The 20,123-nt window shown below is 38.7% G+C and overlaps 1 protein-coding gene across 1 annotated transcript in view; it reads left to right on the top strand.

The window, feature by feature from the left end:
• tenm3 (teneurin transmembrane protein 3) overlaps window positions 1-20,123 on the top strand; it is a 309,711-nt gene that overhangs the window by 161,685 nt on the left and 127,903 nt on the right. The window contains exon 4 of the mRNA XM_067442491.1: window positions 5,803-6,009. Coding sequence (XP_067298592.1) covers window positions 5,803-6,009 — 207 coding nt within the window. The remainder of the gene's footprint in view (window positions 1-5,802; window positions 6,010-20,123) is intronic.

Genomic DNA, 20,123 nt, shown 5'->3' with positions numbered 1-20,123 from the left:
CACAAATGCACATACACAACATCCTTGAATTTCATTTGAACTCATTTGTTTCTTTTGCAAATGATTTGTGGTAGGACGTGTCAAATGATAATTATACAGGGTCCACTTATTATTCAAGTGGCCAACAATTGTAATTTCTATTATTCCATTTGCGTCAATGCAATGATAGAAACACATTAGTTATAATGAGCATTTAATCTCTGAAGGCATCCAGTCTATTCATCCAGTTTGATGGAGCAGTTTGATGTGTTAGTCAGTGCGCCCACCCCGCAGGGGGTCCATACAGCCACGCAAAAACTCTAACTTCACAGTTGTCTTTTTTCTCAATGATTCATTTCATATGCATCAAAGTCTGTGTATGTGCTCAGTTCTGTTACTGTGATGTGTCAACTGTTGTGTTTGGTTCTTGTTTAACTCTCAACCCCACCAGCCACTCATTTCTCTCTTAAAGCGACTGGCGTGAATTCCTGTCGCACTAGATAACCAAAACATCACAAAAACAAAGCTTGTGGTATATCGGGCCATAATGCCTGGTTGTATATGCTTGTGTATGATTTATCTGCGCAATGTTCTTGTTGAGGCTTGTTACAAAGTGTGTCCTTCAGCTTTGTTTGTGCTCTCTGGTCTCCACTGAGGATCGGATAAACAGACAAAGAGAGAAGGAGAAAAAGAGAGACAGACGGTTAGTGATTTCAGCAGCGCTGCTTTTCTTAAGCGCTCCTGTTAGCACCGAGGCACGGGCTGCTATCGATTAGAATATGAAAACCTAGAGGCCTGCATATAAGATTGGGGATGAGGAGGCATTGGAGAGCAGCAGAACAGACAGGTTGCACAGACAGCATGCACATACACACACACACGCGCGCGCAGCGGCACAGGAAGTTGCTGATTAGGTTTGACCTGGTGTCAAGCAAAAAAAAAAGAATGCTGAAGAATGCTGGGCAAAATCACACGAAGAGAAGCGAGCAAAAAATCAATGACTGACAAACAAGCGCCTTTAGTTTACTGCCATGGAATGATGAGACTGTGGAAATAATACCCTCATCATTGACTCTTCTGTGTCGTGTGTGTGGGGTGTGTTTCGATGGAAGGTGCTGTATTAAGGTGCATAGATCTACAGATGAGTGTGTGTGTTCTAGTGTTGTAGTACTCCAGATCGGTCTTGGTCTCAATACCATTTTTTTTGCAGTCTTGGTCTTGTCTCGACCACTTTTGTACTCGATCTTGTCTCGGTCTCAGACTAAGAGGACTCGGAATTTTGTTTCAAGACCACAAATGCTGGGATATTACTAAATTGCCAGTACATTGCCTGATTTATTTATTAACATAATTAATGTGATTGGATTTAGAAGTTACTGCTTCAGATGCAATCAATAATTAGATTTTAATTTGATTTAGTTATTGTGCCAATTCAGACATTAATTAGGATTGTGTCAAAAATGTCTATGAATATAAATGCTCACAAAATTCAAGATATTGTTGCAAAAAGTTTTGTATGAGAACTGGATTTTTAACATGTCATATAATTAACCACAGTCACGAGCCATTTTCACAAATTTGTAACGCTTATATATATATATATATATATATATATATATATATATATAATATACGTTTTTTATTTATTTATTTTTATTTTTATCATTAGCCCTTATTACCAATCCAGATGCATCTTCTGTATCATCCCTGTAGCGAAAAGATTAATTTTGTGGTTAATGATTTAATTTGATAATTGGGTAACAGCTCTATAGTGTATATTCTAATTATATTCTAATTAAGTTATTTTTTTATAAGTTACATGTCATTTATCAAGTGGTAATGTGGATTTAACTTATGAATTTAAGAGTACTGGTCTAGTCTTGGTCTTGTCTAGGTCTCGCCCTGCACTGGTCTTGGTCTCAGATTCGGTGGTCTTGACTACAACAGTGTGTGCAATGCAGTTTGTTTGCCTATAGGTTTAGAAGTTTAAGAAACAGATCATTCCGACTCTTTAATGGGATGAGAAACATTCAAAGCCATTGTGAAATGCTGATAAACTCAAACCTGTTAATCGCCTACAATTAAGCTAATGAATTATTACTCAGCAGAAAACTTTTGAATTCAGTTTATTAATAAGAATCCTTTATTTCACTTCTTGTCATGTCTAAGAAGTTAATTTGTAGAATCTCATGAGAGTTCCTGTTCTGTGGAAACCGTGGAGCTTTGTGTGGAGTTCTGAGTGCACAAATTCCTTGTCTGACTGCTGAATTTATGAATAGCGCTGTTTATTATGCTTGGCGGATTTGATTTGCGTCTGGCTGAATCGATCCTCTAGCACGAGAGTGTTAGTCCACGTCCCTTTCTTTTCACAAAAATTGCCATTTCTGTTTGCTTTGTTTGTGAACTGGAAGAAAAGAGAAAATAACACTTCCCATCTTGGCGTTTCAACAGTGGTTTCATCTCTTCTTTCTGCTCTCGGCTTTAATTGACAGCTGCACTGGATTATGGGCCGTGTTCAAGTTCTTCGTCTGCTCTCACAAATCATTACACACGAGAGGGAGGGTCAATCTGTGTTTGATCTGCTCACGTGTGTGAGTGTTAGAAGCAGAAGGCAGTAGAGAGTGCTGATGTAGCAGGTTGGCATGGAACCACAGACAGAAGTGGGGTTATCACAGAGAGAGAGAGCGAATGAAATTGGGATGAACGGCGGAGGGATAGAGGAAATTATTTTTTTTTTTAAATTACACAGCACCCTCTGCATACTCACTTTCTTCAGTCCATTCAACAGCTGGATTCAACACCATAAAAGGCTTGTGTGCTGCAAACCATCTGAAGCTTTTTAGAATGATCAGTAGCACTTTACATGAAGTGATTTTAGTACACTAGAATGCTGTTGTACTGAGCATCACCACAGCTGTGATCCAGCCATAAAATAAATAACAAAATAACAGGTTGTGTTGCAACTAAAATGCATGTTACTTGACATTATGAAAGCAATATCACACTCCCAGTCATACTGTAGTACTGACTATCACATACTTGTCACAGCCATTTCTTTATCGTTTAATATTGTTTAAAATAGGCATTCTTGTTGTATTACAATTATAGATACACCTTATAATATATATTTTCATTAATAAAGCACTATTATAATGTATTTTAGAACTTAGTAATTCAGTTACACCTTTAACGTATTATGTATTAAAACACGATTAACACCCGATTTTCATGTTGTGTTACAATGCATTATAGTTTATGCATAACCTTGAATACATAAGCATTATGATCTATCATAACTATACTTACAATTATTTATGAAAATGTTGGTAACGCTTTTTTTAAAGCCGTGTATAATGCATTATAAAGGTGTTCTTAATGTACAATGCAATATATATTTTCATAAATAACTGTAACCAAAGATAAAATGCATTATAATTTGCAGAGTCGTTGTTACATTTGAAATTGGTTATTTGCCTTGTTTTAATGCATTATACGTTCAAAGGCTTGACATGAGTATTATGATATAGTATAACTATGGTTACAATTAGTCATGAGACCATACAGTGCATTATAAGGTGCATTAAAAAGTCATAATTAATGCATTACAATACTTTTGCAATGCATCATACATAATGACTTTACGTACAGTGTTACCAGCTAAAAGTGCAAAACTAGGGATACACTAATACAACATTTGTGCACCAAATGATTACTAATACTAAAAGATGTCATCTTCCTCAAACCGGTAGTTTTGAGGTTTAATAGATTTATTTTTGTTGTTTAATTTAACAATTAATTAAACACATTGAAATAATCATTTGTTTCACTAGCATGTATTCCACATTTATTTAGCTGACTTTATATGTTTTATAATTAATTAATTAAGTTATTTGTGTGTACAGTATATTATGGACAAATGTAATTAACCTTTAATTATTTTATGCACAAAATACTGAAACAAAAATGATTATTTATATATATATATATATATATATAGATAGATAGATAGATAGATAGATAGATAGATAGATAGATAGATAGATAGATAGATAGATAGATAGATAGATAGATAGATAGATAGATAGATATAGATATAGATATATGATGTATATGATAATGATATAATATAAAGTTTGCACAATTATGAAACCATTAACAGTTATTAACATTGAAATTACTACTGCAATTAATTAATTATAATTTATTAGAAATTAGACTTTTTTTGTTGTTGTTGCAGTGATTGAGCATTGTTAATAATCATATACATATCTGATGTGTAATGAATGCAGTGGTGAATCAGAGGCCATTTAATGTGTATCTTTTTATCAGTGTTCAGTCAAGCGTGAAGTGAACACTTTAGTGCTTTAGTCAGTTGGTCTGAGCTCAGTAGATTCAACACACACACACACACACACACACACACACACACAATGGTGTATCAGTATGGCAGCACATAATGTTAATGGCATTTAATTTGTTGGTTTGGGATTGGCAGGCGGGTGTGAGCTCTGCTCCCAGAGGATCTGCCTGTAATTGTGTTTCATATAATAAATATATAAATAAAGCTGGCAATAATTACAAAATAATAATTCTCCCCCACTCTTTCAGCCTTGCCGTTTCTTTTTCTCTCACTATCATTCATACACACACACACACACACACACACACACTGGTCTTTCGTCTGGACATCTTTGCCTTGCTCTGTTTCTCTCTCACAATGCAGTGTAATGTAAGGAGTGGAAGGTAATTAGGTTGCGTGCAGGACTGCACAGCCACACGCCACAGAAGCAGAGGTGACTTTGCTCACTATCTCATGAGTGTGTCCAGACCCCTGACATGGAGCTGAGAGTCAGTCAGCTTAATTACTATTCACTCACTGCCCTCACCCTTTGCCAATGACTGCTCTCAGATCAGGGGTCCTTGACCATGTTTGATAAGGTGTTATTATATGCTAAGTGGTGGCAGTGAGCCCAGGTCAGTGTTTTGTGGTAGTTTAGGAAGGTCATTATGTGTCTGTGAGATTGGAGATTTCCAAGAAATGAGCGAGGAAAAGAGCGAAGCCTTTTCTTATATAACGAGAGGACTCTGAAAGCCATGAAATATAGGCTTTCTCTCATTATATAGCTGGCTCTTTTGTTATCAAATAATTATTTTCCTTCGCATTTAATTATTTTAATGCTATTTTTCTTGTCTTTTTTGAATACTGTAAAGATGTGTGCTGTTGTGTGATGTGTGTGAATGTACGTACCAGCATCTATTTGCTAATGACTGGTTTGGTGGTAAATGGACTACGAGCGAGGTATATCAAGGTATATCCGAGATGAAGGGAGTTTGGCAGCCACGGAAAGCGTGTGTGTGTGTGTGTGAGAGAGACTGGAGGAGACAGAGAGAGTGTGTGTATTGGTTTCCTCTGTCTCATAGCTTCATGCAACGCTCCAATGCTGTGGCTTTAAAGACAATTGTGGGCAATGTGGAGAACATTTCCAACTTCCATGTGACCACAGCCAGTGGAGCAGAAACATCACAAACAGAATGCTTAATCATACTAGCTGCAAACCATCATTCTTTGCCATTTTTTGGTAGCCATGAATTATTTTTGCTCATGCTGCTTGCATTAATGTTAATGCATTCATTTGATACAGTTTCACAAATGTGCTTCAATTTTTTATTTGCAGGGGGAAAAAAAACTCATTTACTTTTCATATTTACAGTAATGCTTTTTTTTTTAAGTACCTGCTTTAAAAAGTTCATTTCATTTGCAGTTGTTGTGTTTTTATTTTTTTATTTTTTTCCTTTGGTTTAAAGTGGTTTTCTTTTCTTTAGGTTCTCCCATGCCATCCTCTCTCTCCAGTCCATCAGTCACTGAGCATTCCCATTCTCAACCACCCTCACCCAATCTCCATGACAACCAGAGTTCCGTCCTAAGTAATGCCACCACCCAGGCGGTGCAGGACTCTGAATCGGAAGAAGAGTACACAGCTGTTCTCTATAGACCCGTAACGCAGCCTGTCCCCAGTCACAGCTGTAATGGTAAGGTGACCAGCCCTCTCTCTCTCTCTCTCTCTCTCTCTCTCTCTCTCTCTCTCTCTCTCTCTCTCTCTCTCTCTCTCTCTCTCTCTCTCTCTCTCTCTCTCTCTCTCTCTCTCTCTCTCCTCTCACTCTCTCCTCTCTCTCTCTCTCTCTCTCTCTCTCTCTCTCCTCTCTCTCTCTCTCTCTCCTCTCTCTCTCTCTCTCTCTCTCTCTCTCTCTCTCTCTCTCTCTCTCTCTCTCTCTCTCTCTCTCTCTCTCTCTCTCTCTCTCTCTCTCTCTCTCTCTCTCACTCTGTTCTCCCAGGTGTGCAGAGTAAGAAAAGCATGAAAAGGCTTTGTCTTCCCAGTAAAAACCACTAGAGTGAACTGTATACGGAAGTTTTATTTTATTAGAGAATGTCACATCCAATAAATTGTGTTCAACCTCTGGGTAGGTTAGGGGATGATAAATGGACTTCAAATTGCACTCGAAAAACAGTTTTGCATGCTTAAAATCATGTTCAACTGAGAACTGCTAGATTTCACTGAACTTTCAATGAAGTTAAAGGGATCGTTCACCAACAAATTAAAATGTACTCACCCTCATGTCATTCCAATCCTGGAAGAAGACCAAAAAAGCAGAATTTTGGAAGAATGTTCGTACAATAAAAGTGGGGGCCAGATCCTTTTAAGCTTCATGCATATTCTACAAAAGTCACCCACATTTTTTTGTCCAATATATTCCAAGATTTCTAAAGTCAGAGAAACTATCACGGAAAATCTTGCTGTAAAAATTTTGACAGCTGTAGTCAACATGTCTGCTTGGACATTGAGCTAGAAGGTCATGTGGGTTTTTAAAGATGTGTTATGATTCCTGGATGAACTATCCCTTTAAAAAATAAGCCACTGATAGAATGTGTGTGCTTTTACTCTGAGCGCATTCTGTTTTATGTGTTCTGTTCCCATCTCTCCAGCAGCTATGCTTTGAGCCTCCTCCTGTTATTGTTTTCATCTTGTGTCTTTAAAGGCACTAACACAAATAGACACTCTGCTGGTGTGTTCTTGTCCTCATGCACCATGACCTGTGTCTTTGTTTGAGAGCTTTAGGAGCTCCAGCTGTCATCAACATCATCTTAAGCCAGCGTCCCACTAGCCATTTTTTTCATGCATACGCTTCATTTACATAGTCATTGGAGAATCAGAGGGAGTCTGTAAGCGCCGCTGCGTCTCTCAGTGGGCGAGTGTTAACAGCCCCAGCAACCAAACTCCCTGCCGACCCTCTGAAAACATCTAGCAAAGTTTAAAAACTATCAAAGGCAGTCAGATGTGGCCTCGGTAGTGAACAGTCAGCTTCTTTTAACAATGAAAATCTAATAATATAATGTTACACTGTCCTGCTGTGATCTGATCCAAAACAATTCTCACAAAACCATTAATTTTATTCTAATTCTTAGTGTATTATGCTATGCAAAAGTCTTAGGCCATCACCAGCTTTGTTGTTTTAGCAAAGTTTTAATGACCATTCATGTCTATTTTTCAGTCTCTTTATTAAGAAAATACAGAATATGTACACACTTAAAAAGAACAAAATGGCTTCTTTAGGCAATAGTAAGTATTTAGTGGGACTCTCTTGACGCTAAGTGTATCTTGAACTCTTTCAGGGAGACTGTCCTAAAGTTTTCTGAAGTAATCTTCTGGTATATTATACCGGGACTTCCCTGAGTTCTTCTTGATTTAGGCTGTCTTTTATTTGTTTCTATGTCCAGGCAATCCTTTACTGCCTCTATAATATTCAGGTTTGGACTCTTTGGAAGCCAGTCCATGACTGTTTGGGTCCTATCATACACCTGGTGCAATGCAAGTGTTTTTTGCTAGTTTCAGCCCAACGCAGTTATCAGTTTCATGATATGCACCTCATTGTTTAATTAACAAATGCCCTCATTTGTGTGCCCATGGCGCCTCAGGGTGCTGGTCTGACAAAAAAGAGTGTTTAGGCGCATTGTTGGCGCATTGCTATTTTGAGGCAACTGAAAATGTGTAATGGCGAAAAATGTTTTGTTATTTAAAGAGCGCGTTAGTAATATATGTCTATAGGCAGGTGCAAAAATAGAAGGATTCCTCTCTGGAGAAGCGTTCAGTCTTTCCCCTCGCAAATTCCACCACGTAAATAGCAATCCACCATGGTGCCAGCACAACTGGCTTTTAAATAGAATGAGAGATGAGACTCTGATTGGTGTATTGCACGTTACACCCAAAACTTAATTAAGAAAATAGGGAAAACGCTTTTAGACCATGTGCTGGGTACGCTGAGATCGTTTAAGAAAAATAAAACAATTCCCAATCAGGCACTTCCCAAAAGGAATAGCATGATAAATTAAAACCTGTCTGTATTTTCAAGATTCATGATCCCATCAATTCGGACAGTATTTCTAACACCACTGACAGAAATGCAGCCCCAAACCAGGACAGCCATATTTCCACCATTTTTCACTGAAGGCCACATGAAATTATTCATCCATCCATCCATCTCTCTCCAACTCTTATTCTCACGTTGTCGACAAATGGACCCAAAAAATGTAAAACTTGGATTTGTCACTCCATAATACTTAATTCCAAACTTCCAAACGAGCTTTGGCTTATCTTATTCTTTTTTCACCCTGTTCACCTTCCGAAAAAGTGGTTTCTTGGCTACTACTCTTCCACAAAGACCATTGCTAATTGTAGTCTTTAGACTGTTGAAGGGTCAACTTGCTCTGCAAGGTCCTTGCTGGACTACTTCCGGTCTCTCACCTGAAGAAACTTTGAGAAACTTCTCATCAAATTTTGAAAGTTTTCTTGGCTTCCAGTCTTTTTTTGTCCTTGACCTCTCCTGATTCTTCACATTTCTTTATAAGAGCTTAAATACCACATCTTGAATATCCAGTTTGTTTGCTGATTTCCCTTTGAGAGTGGCCTTGCTGATGCAAAATTATAATTTTATGTCTGTCGAAGTCTGTGATCTTTGGCATTTCGAATGGGATGTTATGATTGAAAGTTGGTCATTTTGAAATGAAAGAGTAGGGCAAATACAGGTGTTAGCAATGCCATCAATTACAGTTCAATTCCATCTTAGGTTTTAATGGAAGGTCACACTTTTAATACTTGCCACTTAAGCATGTTTTTTTCACCCTGATTTTTTACTGCATATACATGTTCTTTATTTTATGGTTGTTTTTAATTAAACAGAAATAATTTAATAAACTTAGAAATAATAATATATGGTCATTATACCATTGCTATAGTAACAGATTGAATGGTAGGGATGGGCGATATGGACTAAAAAATGTATCACAATATTTTCTGGTATTTATTGCGATAACAATATTAATGACTATAAATGTAGTACCATTCCCCATGTTTTTGGCTACAAGTGAGAGCTGCACGCATTCTTGAGAGCCTCGGAAAAACAAACAGTGATCTAAAGCAAAATGTACCCGTCATGAAATAATCCCCTATAATACATAAAAGAATAATAAAAACACTTAATCCAACCACCAGCCTTTTCAGAAATTGAAAAATTGCAGTTATACTTCTGTAAAAGTGCAGGTAATGTTTAAATAATGCAACATTGCTGATACACTTTGCACAATTCAAACAATAAAGACAAGTTTGAAATGTAAACACAGATTCTGTATTTATTCATATTCTCATGTTGCAAACAGTGACAAAAATAGTGCAAACAACAAAAGTAATAATCCCAACCATGTCTCCAGATTACAAAAAAATAGCAAATAATGATTTAATGATAGAACTTTAGTAACTTGAACTAAAACTTGGTAATCATGTACGAATGGAAATGTATGAATGCATATTTTTCATTTTAACTGAAGGACTGGTGGTGGATCTTAAGAGATAGTTAGTCATTCAGTCTTTGTGGGGGAAAAAAACGAAACTAAACATAACACTGATAAAGATAATAGTACTACGAATTCTACTACTAATAACAATATAAACCGCACTAAGGGTTGAGAAGTTGTTGGGTTTATGAATATTAATCACGTTGTCAGTCTGTGGTTGCTTGAACTGTTTTGTTGAAATCAAAACGGGTACAGTAATAGGTGCGCGCCAGCCAAGAGATTGCCATTTGCGCATTAGGCTGAATAATTCCAAACGAACGCCTTTATTTTACAGGAAAATACAACAAAGAATATTGTTTGCATGTAGCACGTCGATTCTGCGTGGTATAAGACTATCTCACTTTCTCTTTGAGTGTGTGAGAAAGACTGAGCGCTCTCAGTCGGACACCTCACACTAGTGTTTACTGTGCGTCAAATATACTGGGTATTCATTGAGATGAACTGAAATAGCGCACTTTACGGATTGCTTGACAAAGCGCAAATCTCAAGCGCTCAGTCCAAGTGCTCATTGCGTGAAAATATATGTTTGTGTGTACTAGCTCCAGGTTGTAGAGATAGCTCCTCCTTCAGCAATAAACTCCTCCGCAGCTTCCGTCATAGTTATTTACGCTCTGCATGAGAGATGCGAATGGGTCGCGTCATCAATATAGGCTTTATCGTTATTATCGCGGGAAGACAAAATCTTATCATGGGGAGAATTTTTACCGGTATATCGCAAGCGATAAGATATCACCCATCCCTATCGAATGGTAGCTTTTACATAGAACTGTAGTTTTGTTACTTCATCAAACTTCATGTGACAGTGAATTGGAGAGAAATGTCACAGATATTATTTTTTTATGTCACCCCTTTTCCATTTTTAATCACTGAGTGACAGAAGCCGTTTCAGCAAAAACCTGACTAAAATCGATTTGTTTCAAGTCGGCTAGTGAGACAATGGATTTAAAACGTTACTTAACTTATAAACACATTTGAAAAATGTTTTTTATAATTATAAGTTATCTTGTGTTTAAGCTGGCATAGCAACCTGCAATATCACCAGCAGACCTGTCAAGATCCACTTTCTTCACTCTTTGCTGTTGACATTGGTGTATTTTTACCTCTAAAAGCCTGCCTTAAACAGAAACATTTCATTTGGCCTAGTATTTATCCATAATGAGGATGATTAGATTTGCTTTATGAGGGGAATGTTCGAGGGGAGTTACTTCACCATTGTTTATTCGGGGGAATAGCGTGGCAAATTAAATTTAGGGCTCTGCTCTGCATAATTCCTACATTCTGCAGTGCATAAGGAAAGTATGTTGTTTTAAGAATCACTTTATAGGATATAGGACTTTATGTCTCCATGCAGTGACATCAGAGAGGTTGACAGACTTTACTTCTGAGCTCAACAGGACCACACATGTCCAGATGTTTACAATATGCAGCTTTTAAAGAAAACTCACCTTCTATTCATCTATTCGATGCAATCCAGGCCCTAATCAAAAGCAGCTCCAGTTAAAAGAAGAAAAAAGTGGATCAGTGTTAGGCTGCTCATAATGGATGAGCTTTTATCTGAAGTGAGGGGCTTTCTCGATAACCATCTGGATTCACAGTGATGCAGGCTTGACTAGGAAACCCCACGCTTACCGCCAGTAAGTCTTTTAGGCTGACTTGCGTGTGGCTGTCAAGTGGGGATCAGGAAGCACTCCAAGCACTGGCATCTCATCATTTAAAGCGATCATCAATATTTGTAATGAGTGGAGGTGCTGTTGCTGATCGTTGCGGAGACGCAGGGGTACCCTGCCCACTTAGCAGATCAAACTGAAATAAGCAGAGAGAGAGAGAGAGAGAGAGAGAGAGAGAGAGAGAGAGAGAGAGAGAGAGAGAGAGAGAGAGGGGGAGAGGGTGGGACAGGTTAAAAAAAGCCTCTAGCACACATCCTCAGAGGTTTTAATAGTCTGAAAGTAGACAGCAGGTCAGTGCACCAGCTCCTGTCTGCAGCCCTCCATATTAAAGACATGAACTCAGGCAGAACAGGAACAGGAAAGGAGAAGACAGAGGAAAGAGAGGAAGGGAGGGGTAAATCAAGTCAGTCATAAATATCATATATATTGGAGCAATACTAATTATTAATTTATTTCAAATGTGTATAGCTGTTTGTAATAGCACCTACATATTGTTGATTTAATTGCTTCTATTTTTCTCCTCATTTGTATGTCGCTTTGGATGAAAAAAAATGCATTTAGTCCCTTCATGCATCTTGATCGATCAAATTTAATTTAATAATTAGTTAAATTATGCATATAAAAACACTACGATTTAAAGGACATTAAAGCTAGACTATGTAACTTTTCTGTCCACTAGAGGGTGCCTATTCAAAACAAATGCATAGCTTGATGACGCCAGGTTTGAGCGCAGAATCTTGGGACATATAGTTTTCACCTATAGGACTCGGTTAGAAATCAAGTTCTTGGATGCGATTATTAACGTTACAGTAGTATGAAGCAGATCAGGACCGAATGTTGAAGGAGCTGAGCGAGGCCGCCGGAGTGATTGTTGTCCAACACATGAGCAGCAGGACTTTTATTATGACGGATCACCGTTGCCAGCGCCATTTACGCTTTTCCAGTCATCACAAAATGAAGGATGTATTTGAATATAGGGGGCTATTTACCCATAGTCACTTAATTTATCATTGATTGCTTTATATAATTTGTTTTTTTATTTAATTAATAAGCGTACACAACCATTCAAAAGTTAGTGGTCAGTATTTTTTTTTGTTTGTTTTTTGAATTATTTTTTTTTTATAAATAACATGCATTTTATTAATCAAGGACACATTCAATTATCCCATTTATTATTACAAAAGATTTCTATTTCAAATAAATGCTGTTCTTTCTATTAATCAAAGAATCCTGAAAATCGTTGTGCTTTCAACTTTGATAATAGATATGAGTGCAAAGGTAAAATTTATATGCATAAATTTGAAAAAGCCTTTTCATATGCACAAAAACCCAAATACAGTGAATATGTTGACTTTTAAAGCTTTCCCTTATGAAAGGGAAAATATTAATCTGCATATGTTAGACTTCTATGCATGAGCTTTGCCTTTCTTTATTGGAAAAGAAAAGAATAAGCACGCTCTTTTCTTTTGTTATCGGGTCAAGGCCCGCTCGAAATGCAGAATACACATCAGTAAAAAAGACAGACAGCGTCCGTCTAGAGTGATTACCCTCTGCCTACGTAACCCACCCAACATGGACTCTTGTTGTCAATTAGGCAGCCGAGGGGCCTGCTGAAGCTGCCAGTGCACCCTGGTGCGGACTCTCTCAAACTGAGCCTCGGGTCGCCAGTTCTGTCGGGCTCCTCTTCTCTCACGCACCGATTGCTATTGTCAGGTGCGGTGGGCATGAAAGCAGCAATTTTATAGCACAGGAACTCCAATAACGTTTACCGGGGCCGACGGAGGCCTCCAACTCCTGTGCCTTGCTCACTCAGCCACGCGAGTTGCTTAAGTTCCTACTGTTTTTTGCTTTCTTGCTTCTAACCTCCATTCTCTTCACTTCCTCCTTGTTTTCTCGGCGACAGGGAGTGAAAACTGGTGTATGGGCCACAGTTTAAATTAGACGACCACATTAGTGCATGCTAAAGAATGAACATGAGAGCATTCACTATGATCCAGCTCCAGATGGGGGGCAGTAACGGTCCAGTGGGGCTGTAAAAGTTGATGAATCAGGGTTGGACGCAGATCAGAAGCATCGTTCTATCAAACAGGGCTTTTTTCTGGAAAGAGGTTAGGTGAGGGCTAGAATAACACCTCTGAAAATAGATTCTTGGAGCTGTTTGGTCTAGGAGGAGTTTTATTCAGATGCCAAGACTTTCAGTTGTACAGCATAGGGCTTCACACATCACGGGGGAAAACAGGACGTTTTCTTTAAAATCTTGGTTTGAAATTTTGGTTAAATACAAAAATGGTTTCAGACAAATATAAGACTATATGTGAAATTGTTATAAGCCTATATGTTTGCACATAAACAAATTATGACTGGATGAGCAGATTTTTGCTCCTATATTCCAATTAAAAGTTTGCATTATTTTAGACAATTACTGTCTTCAATGTCAAATCATTCTAATATGCTGATTTGATAATTATTGGTACTCATTTATTAATAATGGTTCTTATTTTTATCAATGTTATTTGCTGCTTAATATTTTTGTGCATGTTTTTTTTTTTGGTGATAAATAGAAAGTTTAAAGAACAGCATCTATTTGAAACAATCTCAGTGTTTTGTAATATAACATTTTTGTAAAAAAGTCCTTGCTGTAAATTATTTCTTTATTAATTTTTGATTATTCCAAACTAAAAATTAACTTACACATAAATACAGTAATAAATAAAGTACATAAATGTTTGTTTTGTTCACTTTACGTTGATTCTAAATGTATACTGTATAAATGAAGAATCATATAAAAAACTTTTAAGTATGTCTAAATATATATCGTTTGAAAAGTTGCTGCATCTTGTGTGCATTCTTGAAGTCTCTTCCATCAACAAATGTGATGCAACTTGTGTGATTCCACATACTGTTATTTATAATGGATTTAAGTGTTAAAAATTAATATTGTTTCATTCTGAAAGGAACCTTGTGTATTGTTTTGCTGGAGGTCTTTGTGTGGTTGCACCAAGGTTGCATGGAATCATTTTGACACCAATACTATGTCTTTTTGCCTGTCTGTCTGCCTCTCTTTGTGTAACATTCACTTCATTGGGCTGGTAGGAAGAGCTTCCACTCCCCTTGCACGGGTTGGATGTAATTGGGAGCGCAACTCTATGTCAGTTACAGTTCAGTGTAACACTCAACCCTGCTCGCCTCATTAAAAGGTGTGTGTGTGTGTGTATGCCGCGTCGGTATGTGTGTTTGTGTTGCTTGGCACCCGCCTGCTGCAGTAAACATTCATTCTCACCTGCTCATTAAAAATACATTACCACCCAAAACGTTTCGTCATCAGCTTTTTAAATAATGTTCATTCTTCCAGAGAGCCGTCATTGTCAAACAAGGCAATGGGTTGTCCGGCACCTGGCGCAGCTAGCGATTAGCTTGCCCATCAGCTTGTAAATGATCACCCTGCCTGAGCAAACCCCTAACCTTGAGCGTACTCGTCGTGGATATTCATGAGCTTCCCGCTGGTCACGGTGAGCCAAGCAAAACCTGTTGAATTAGCACTGAAAAGAAGGATACTACAGGAAAAAATAGCTTATGAACATTTTCCAACCCAGCTTTTGGCACGTAGAAGACAATAGGCCTGAGGTTGTTGAAAGGGTAACACTTTTCAAATGTGTTTCCTCTGGTTTTCTCATCTCAAATTGGAAGCTGTTTATCACAGCTCTGCATTCAATTTGATGTTGCATACAATATCATATAGCATTGCAACTCATGCGTTATTGCCTCGGAAATACAACCTTGCACTTTAATTCACCTCCAAGTGGTAATATCAGGGGACTCATCAAAGTGGAAAAAAGAAATAATATCCCTCTAAACCCCACAGCAATTACTCTGAATTATGCCAAATTATGAACCTGCAATTCAGCTCTGAGGCTGAGGATTAATGTCAGACTCCCTCCACTTTGTTGGTACATCTTAAATTGCCTTTCACTACCAACACGCACTCTGACAGTTTGAGAAATTTACAACCTTCTGAATGGTGTAATTACTTTTCTTTGTTTCTCTCTTCTTCGCTTTTCGTTCATTTTCAGAACGTACTCTCTTTTTTAATGCGTTTTTTTTTTCGTTCTGGTTTTTCTGTTTTCCCACCTGAGTGTGTCACGCAGGCAAGAGGTTCGATTGATCTCCAGTAATGATTTGCCCTTGAGTTTGTCAATATTTAAAAACCACTTTGTCCCTCAGAAAATCATAGACAGCCAGGCAGATAAATGTCACAACCTGCTGATATTTATCTTTTATAAATAGCACACTGTCCGAATGTTTGACGAGCACTGATCCTTGGCGAGCAGGAACAGGGAACTCAGCTTTCTCTTTTCCATTTTCTTGACCTACAATTTTAGAAGTGCCGCCCAAAATGTGGGGCCTCTACTTTACCTCAGACATGCCACCATTAATAACCGTTCAAAGCCACCGTCTGCGTTTTCTTTGATGGTGGGAGCCCACATATCTCCCACAGTGCCACAGACTGGTCGAAATTTTGCCGAGTGAGTCGAGTGGTGAGCTGTCCTTTCTGCCTCTGTTCATTACTCTTTGGTAATGGCTGTTCTCTGTTGGGGGTTGATGCTAAATTGGCTGTTAGAGGCCAGAAGCCCGCATTGGTGGTGGCAAAATAGGAAAAGACAGCAGGAGAGACCTTGATTCACCCACCTTTTTCTTTTTCCCCACCTCCTTTTTTTGAAGAATGGATGTTTTCTCTTCGATGCACCCATATCGTCCCAACCCCCCACCCAGTCACCAGGTAGCACACACACATAGACACACACGCACACACACCTGTCACACACACATTGACGCACACACACATTGACACACACACATTGACGCTTCACAAAAGAGGCATTTTCAATTCTGTCTGGGTCATTGATCAGAGGATGTAGTGTCCGGTCAAGATCCAATACAAAGAGACAAGGCTTGCATACGTTGGCAAAGTCTTATTCTTTCTTTTAATAGAGGAAAAAAAAATGTTGGGCCTGTCATAAAATATAGTCTAGCGTCAAACATTTGCTGTAGTTTAGCTCTGGCTTATAGCTAATAAAGCTTTATGTGAGGAAAATAAGTATTTGAACACCCTGCTATTTTGCAAGTTCTCCCACTTGGAAATCATAGAGGGGTCTGAAATTGTCATCGTAGGTGCATGTCCATTGTGAGAGACAATGTATGTTTTTTAAAACTATTTATTTGTATGACACAGCTGCAAATAAGTATTTGAAAACCTGTCTATCAGCTAGAATTCTGACCCTCAAATACCTGTTAGTCTGCCTTTAAAATGTCCACCTCCACTCCATTTATTATCCTAAATTAGATGCACATGTTTGAGGTCGTTAGCTGCATAAAGACACCTGTCCACCCCATACAATCAGTAAGAATCCATCTACTAACGTGACCAAGACCAAAGAGCTGTCCAAAGACACTAGAGACAAAATTGTACACCTCCACAAGGCTGAAAAGGGCTGCGGGGAAATTGCCAAGCAGCTTGGTGAAAAAAGGTCCACTGTTTGAGCAATCATTAGAAAATGGAAGAAGCTAAACATGACTGTCAATCTCCCTCGGACTGGGGCTCCATGCAAGATCTCACCTCCTGGGGTCTCAATGATCCTATGAAAGGTGAGAAATCAGCCCAGAACTACACAGGAGGAGCTGGTCAATGATCTGAAAAGAGCTGGGACAACCGTTTCCACGGTTACTGTTGGTAATACACTAAGACGTCATGGTTTGAAATCATGCATGGCACGGAAGGTTCCCCTGCCTAAACCAGCACATGTCCAGACCCGTCTTAAGTTTGCCAATGACCATTTGGATGATCCAGAGGCATCATGGGAGAAGTGACATGTCGTCAGATGAGACCAACTTTTTGGTCATAATTCCACTAAACGTGTTTGGAGGAAGAAGAATGATTAGTACCAAACCAAGAACAACATCCCTACTGTGAAGCATGGGGGTGGTAGCATCGTGCTTTAGTGGTGTTTTTTCTGCACATGGGACAGGGAGACTGCACTGTATTAGGGAGAGGATGACCGGGGCCGTGTATTGCAAGATTTTGGGGAACAACCTCCTTCCCTCAGTTAGAGCATTGAAGATGGGTCGAGGCTGGGTCTTCCAACATGACAATGACCCTAAGCACACAGCCAGGGAGTGGCTCTTTAAGAAGCATATCAAGGTTCTGGCGTGGTCTAGCCAGTCTCCAGACCTAAACCCAATAGAGAATCTTTGGAGGGAGCTCAAACTCCATGTTTCTCAGTGACAGGCCAGAAACCTGACTGATCTAGAGAAGATCTGTGTGGAGGAGTGGGCCAAAATCCCTCCTGCAGTGTGTGCAAACCAAGTGAAAAACTACAGGAAACGTTTGACGTCTGTAATTGCAAACAAAGGCTATTGTACCAATATAATTTCTCAGGTGTTCAAATACTTATTTGCAGCTGTATCATACAAATAAATAGTTAAAAAATCATACATAGTGATTTCTGGATTATTATTTTTTATATTGTCTCTCACAGTGGACATGCACCTACTTCTAAGTGGGAGAACTTGCAAAATAGCAGGGTGTTCTTATTTTATGTGTGTGTGTGTGTGTGTGTGTGTGTGTGTGTGTGTGTGTGTGCGTGCGTGCGTGCGTGCGTGCGTGCGTGCGTGCGTGCGTGCGTGCGTGCGTGCGTGCGTGCGTGCGTGCGTGCGTGCGTGCGTGCGTGCGTGCGTATGTATGTGTATATATATATATATATATATATATATATATATAAGGGGGGGGCAGTTTGGAGATATTTGTTCTTAGCCTAAATCTTTTTTTTTTTTTTTTTTTGGACCATAGCATTCCTCGCTTATTTGGTGGCGTTATGAAACATGTTTTTTTTTTTTTTTAAACAACTTAGTCAAGTATTGTGGACAAATCTTGTGTTGCGTTTTAAAATTTTAAAATAATAGTTTTAGAAAGTTTTGTCATAGTCTTTTTTTTTTTTTTAAAGAAACGTCCACCAGTTCTGTCGTCTAACTTGTTGTGGCATCATTAGATGTCTATGATCTGCACACATGAGGGAAGCCTTGACATTGTCTGTCTGGCCGCATTGTGTTCCAGTGGTGCGAATCATCTTTGTGTAATGTGTTTATCTGTGGGGAAGTTGAGAGTTTGATATGTCACTCAGCTTTTTGCATGGCCGCCCACTCCCCACTGCGGTCTGCATTAATCCCCTCGCCAATGAAATAGAGATAAGTTCTGCAAGGTGAAACATGACAGGCCGTCGCATTGTTGACAAATAACCTTTCCTTCCATTCCTGCCAAGCCCCCCGAATGACAGCTTTAGCTTCAACGACTGGTGCGCTTTTGAAATGTCAATTTAGCATCTTGACACATATTGACGACAGAGAGTTGACATTTTACAGGCCTTTCAGTTAGGAAAGCAAGTAATCCCACTTATCATAATGCCAGACATGCTGCAATAAAATAAAGTAACACTGAACTCTTCATTTCTACATTTAAAAAAAATGCGATGTTCTCACATCAGACGTCCTCCAGGGGGAATGAGTGAGAAGAACTCAAAACACATCTGACAGGACATCTCAGTCTTCATTTCTTCACATTTTTCAGTCATCAGTCCATGAAAATGCACAACTCTGGATGTCCAGGAGCTCCAAACCTTCAAACTCACTTGCTCTCTCTCTCTCCTATGAGATGTTAAAGGGATAGTTCACAAAAAAGGCAGTCTTAATTTACTCACACTGGATCAGAACAAGCAACACAACATTTTGAGAGAGAGAGAGAGAGAGAGAGAGAGAGAGAGAGAGAGAGAGAGAGAGAGAGAGAGAGAGAGAGAGCAAGATGGAGATTTGAAGAAAGATGGTAGAAAAGAGAGATGGTTGAAAGAAATTATAAGAGAGAATGGTTATCACTGGAAAAAGAAGGGTTATGATCAGCCATGAGCTTTAGGACCCGCTTTATTAGGCTGTTAGAAAAGCTCACCAGTGCTAAGTGCTAATCGAGGAGGCCTAAAAATCAACACCTAAGTTGTATTGTTTCTGCGCCATGTGTGAGTAACATTGGTTTTGTTAATTTTCATAAAACCAAGATATGACGTTGTTATTTTTGAGTGTCATTGTTTGCCTGGAGCTGGTGTGCTAACAAACTCTTTCTTGTATATTCTCTTGTGTACTGTATGGTGATAGTTTCCCCTTGTCATTTGTTTGTCATCTTCACTTTAGCGACACATTATTAGGGTTGTGTGTGTACTGAAACCTCTATATAACTGGTATGTAACCGGAACCGAATCAGAACGCAGATTTTGGTGCCTCATTTCATTTCAAGTTCAAACGTGCTTTCACGCTTTGTCTGGTCTTAGCCAGAGACGTGATGTCTATAGAAGCGGCACTAACAATCCTTTCAGACAGTTATAATTTGACAATGTGTTTTATTCATATTAGATGCCCATTACATAAGTTACTATATAGTTTACTCCATTCTTCTCCCAGTTAAGTGGTCACTCTCTTGCATGTATTTCGTGATTAATTTACGTAAATCAGACAGATCTGATTTTTCTGAGGCAGTG

Source organism: Pseudorasbora parva, chromosome 4, assembly GCF_024679245.1.
Source record: "Pseudorasbora parva isolate DD20220531a chromosome 4, ASM2467924v1, whole genome shotgun sequence".
NCBI classification, from domain to species: domain Eukaryota; kingdom Metazoa; phylum Chordata; class Actinopteri; order Cypriniformes; family Gobionidae; genus Pseudorasbora; species Pseudorasbora parva.
The sequence above is the reverse complement of the archived record's forward strand: the minus strand, read 5'-3'. Positions and strand labels throughout refer to the sequence as shown.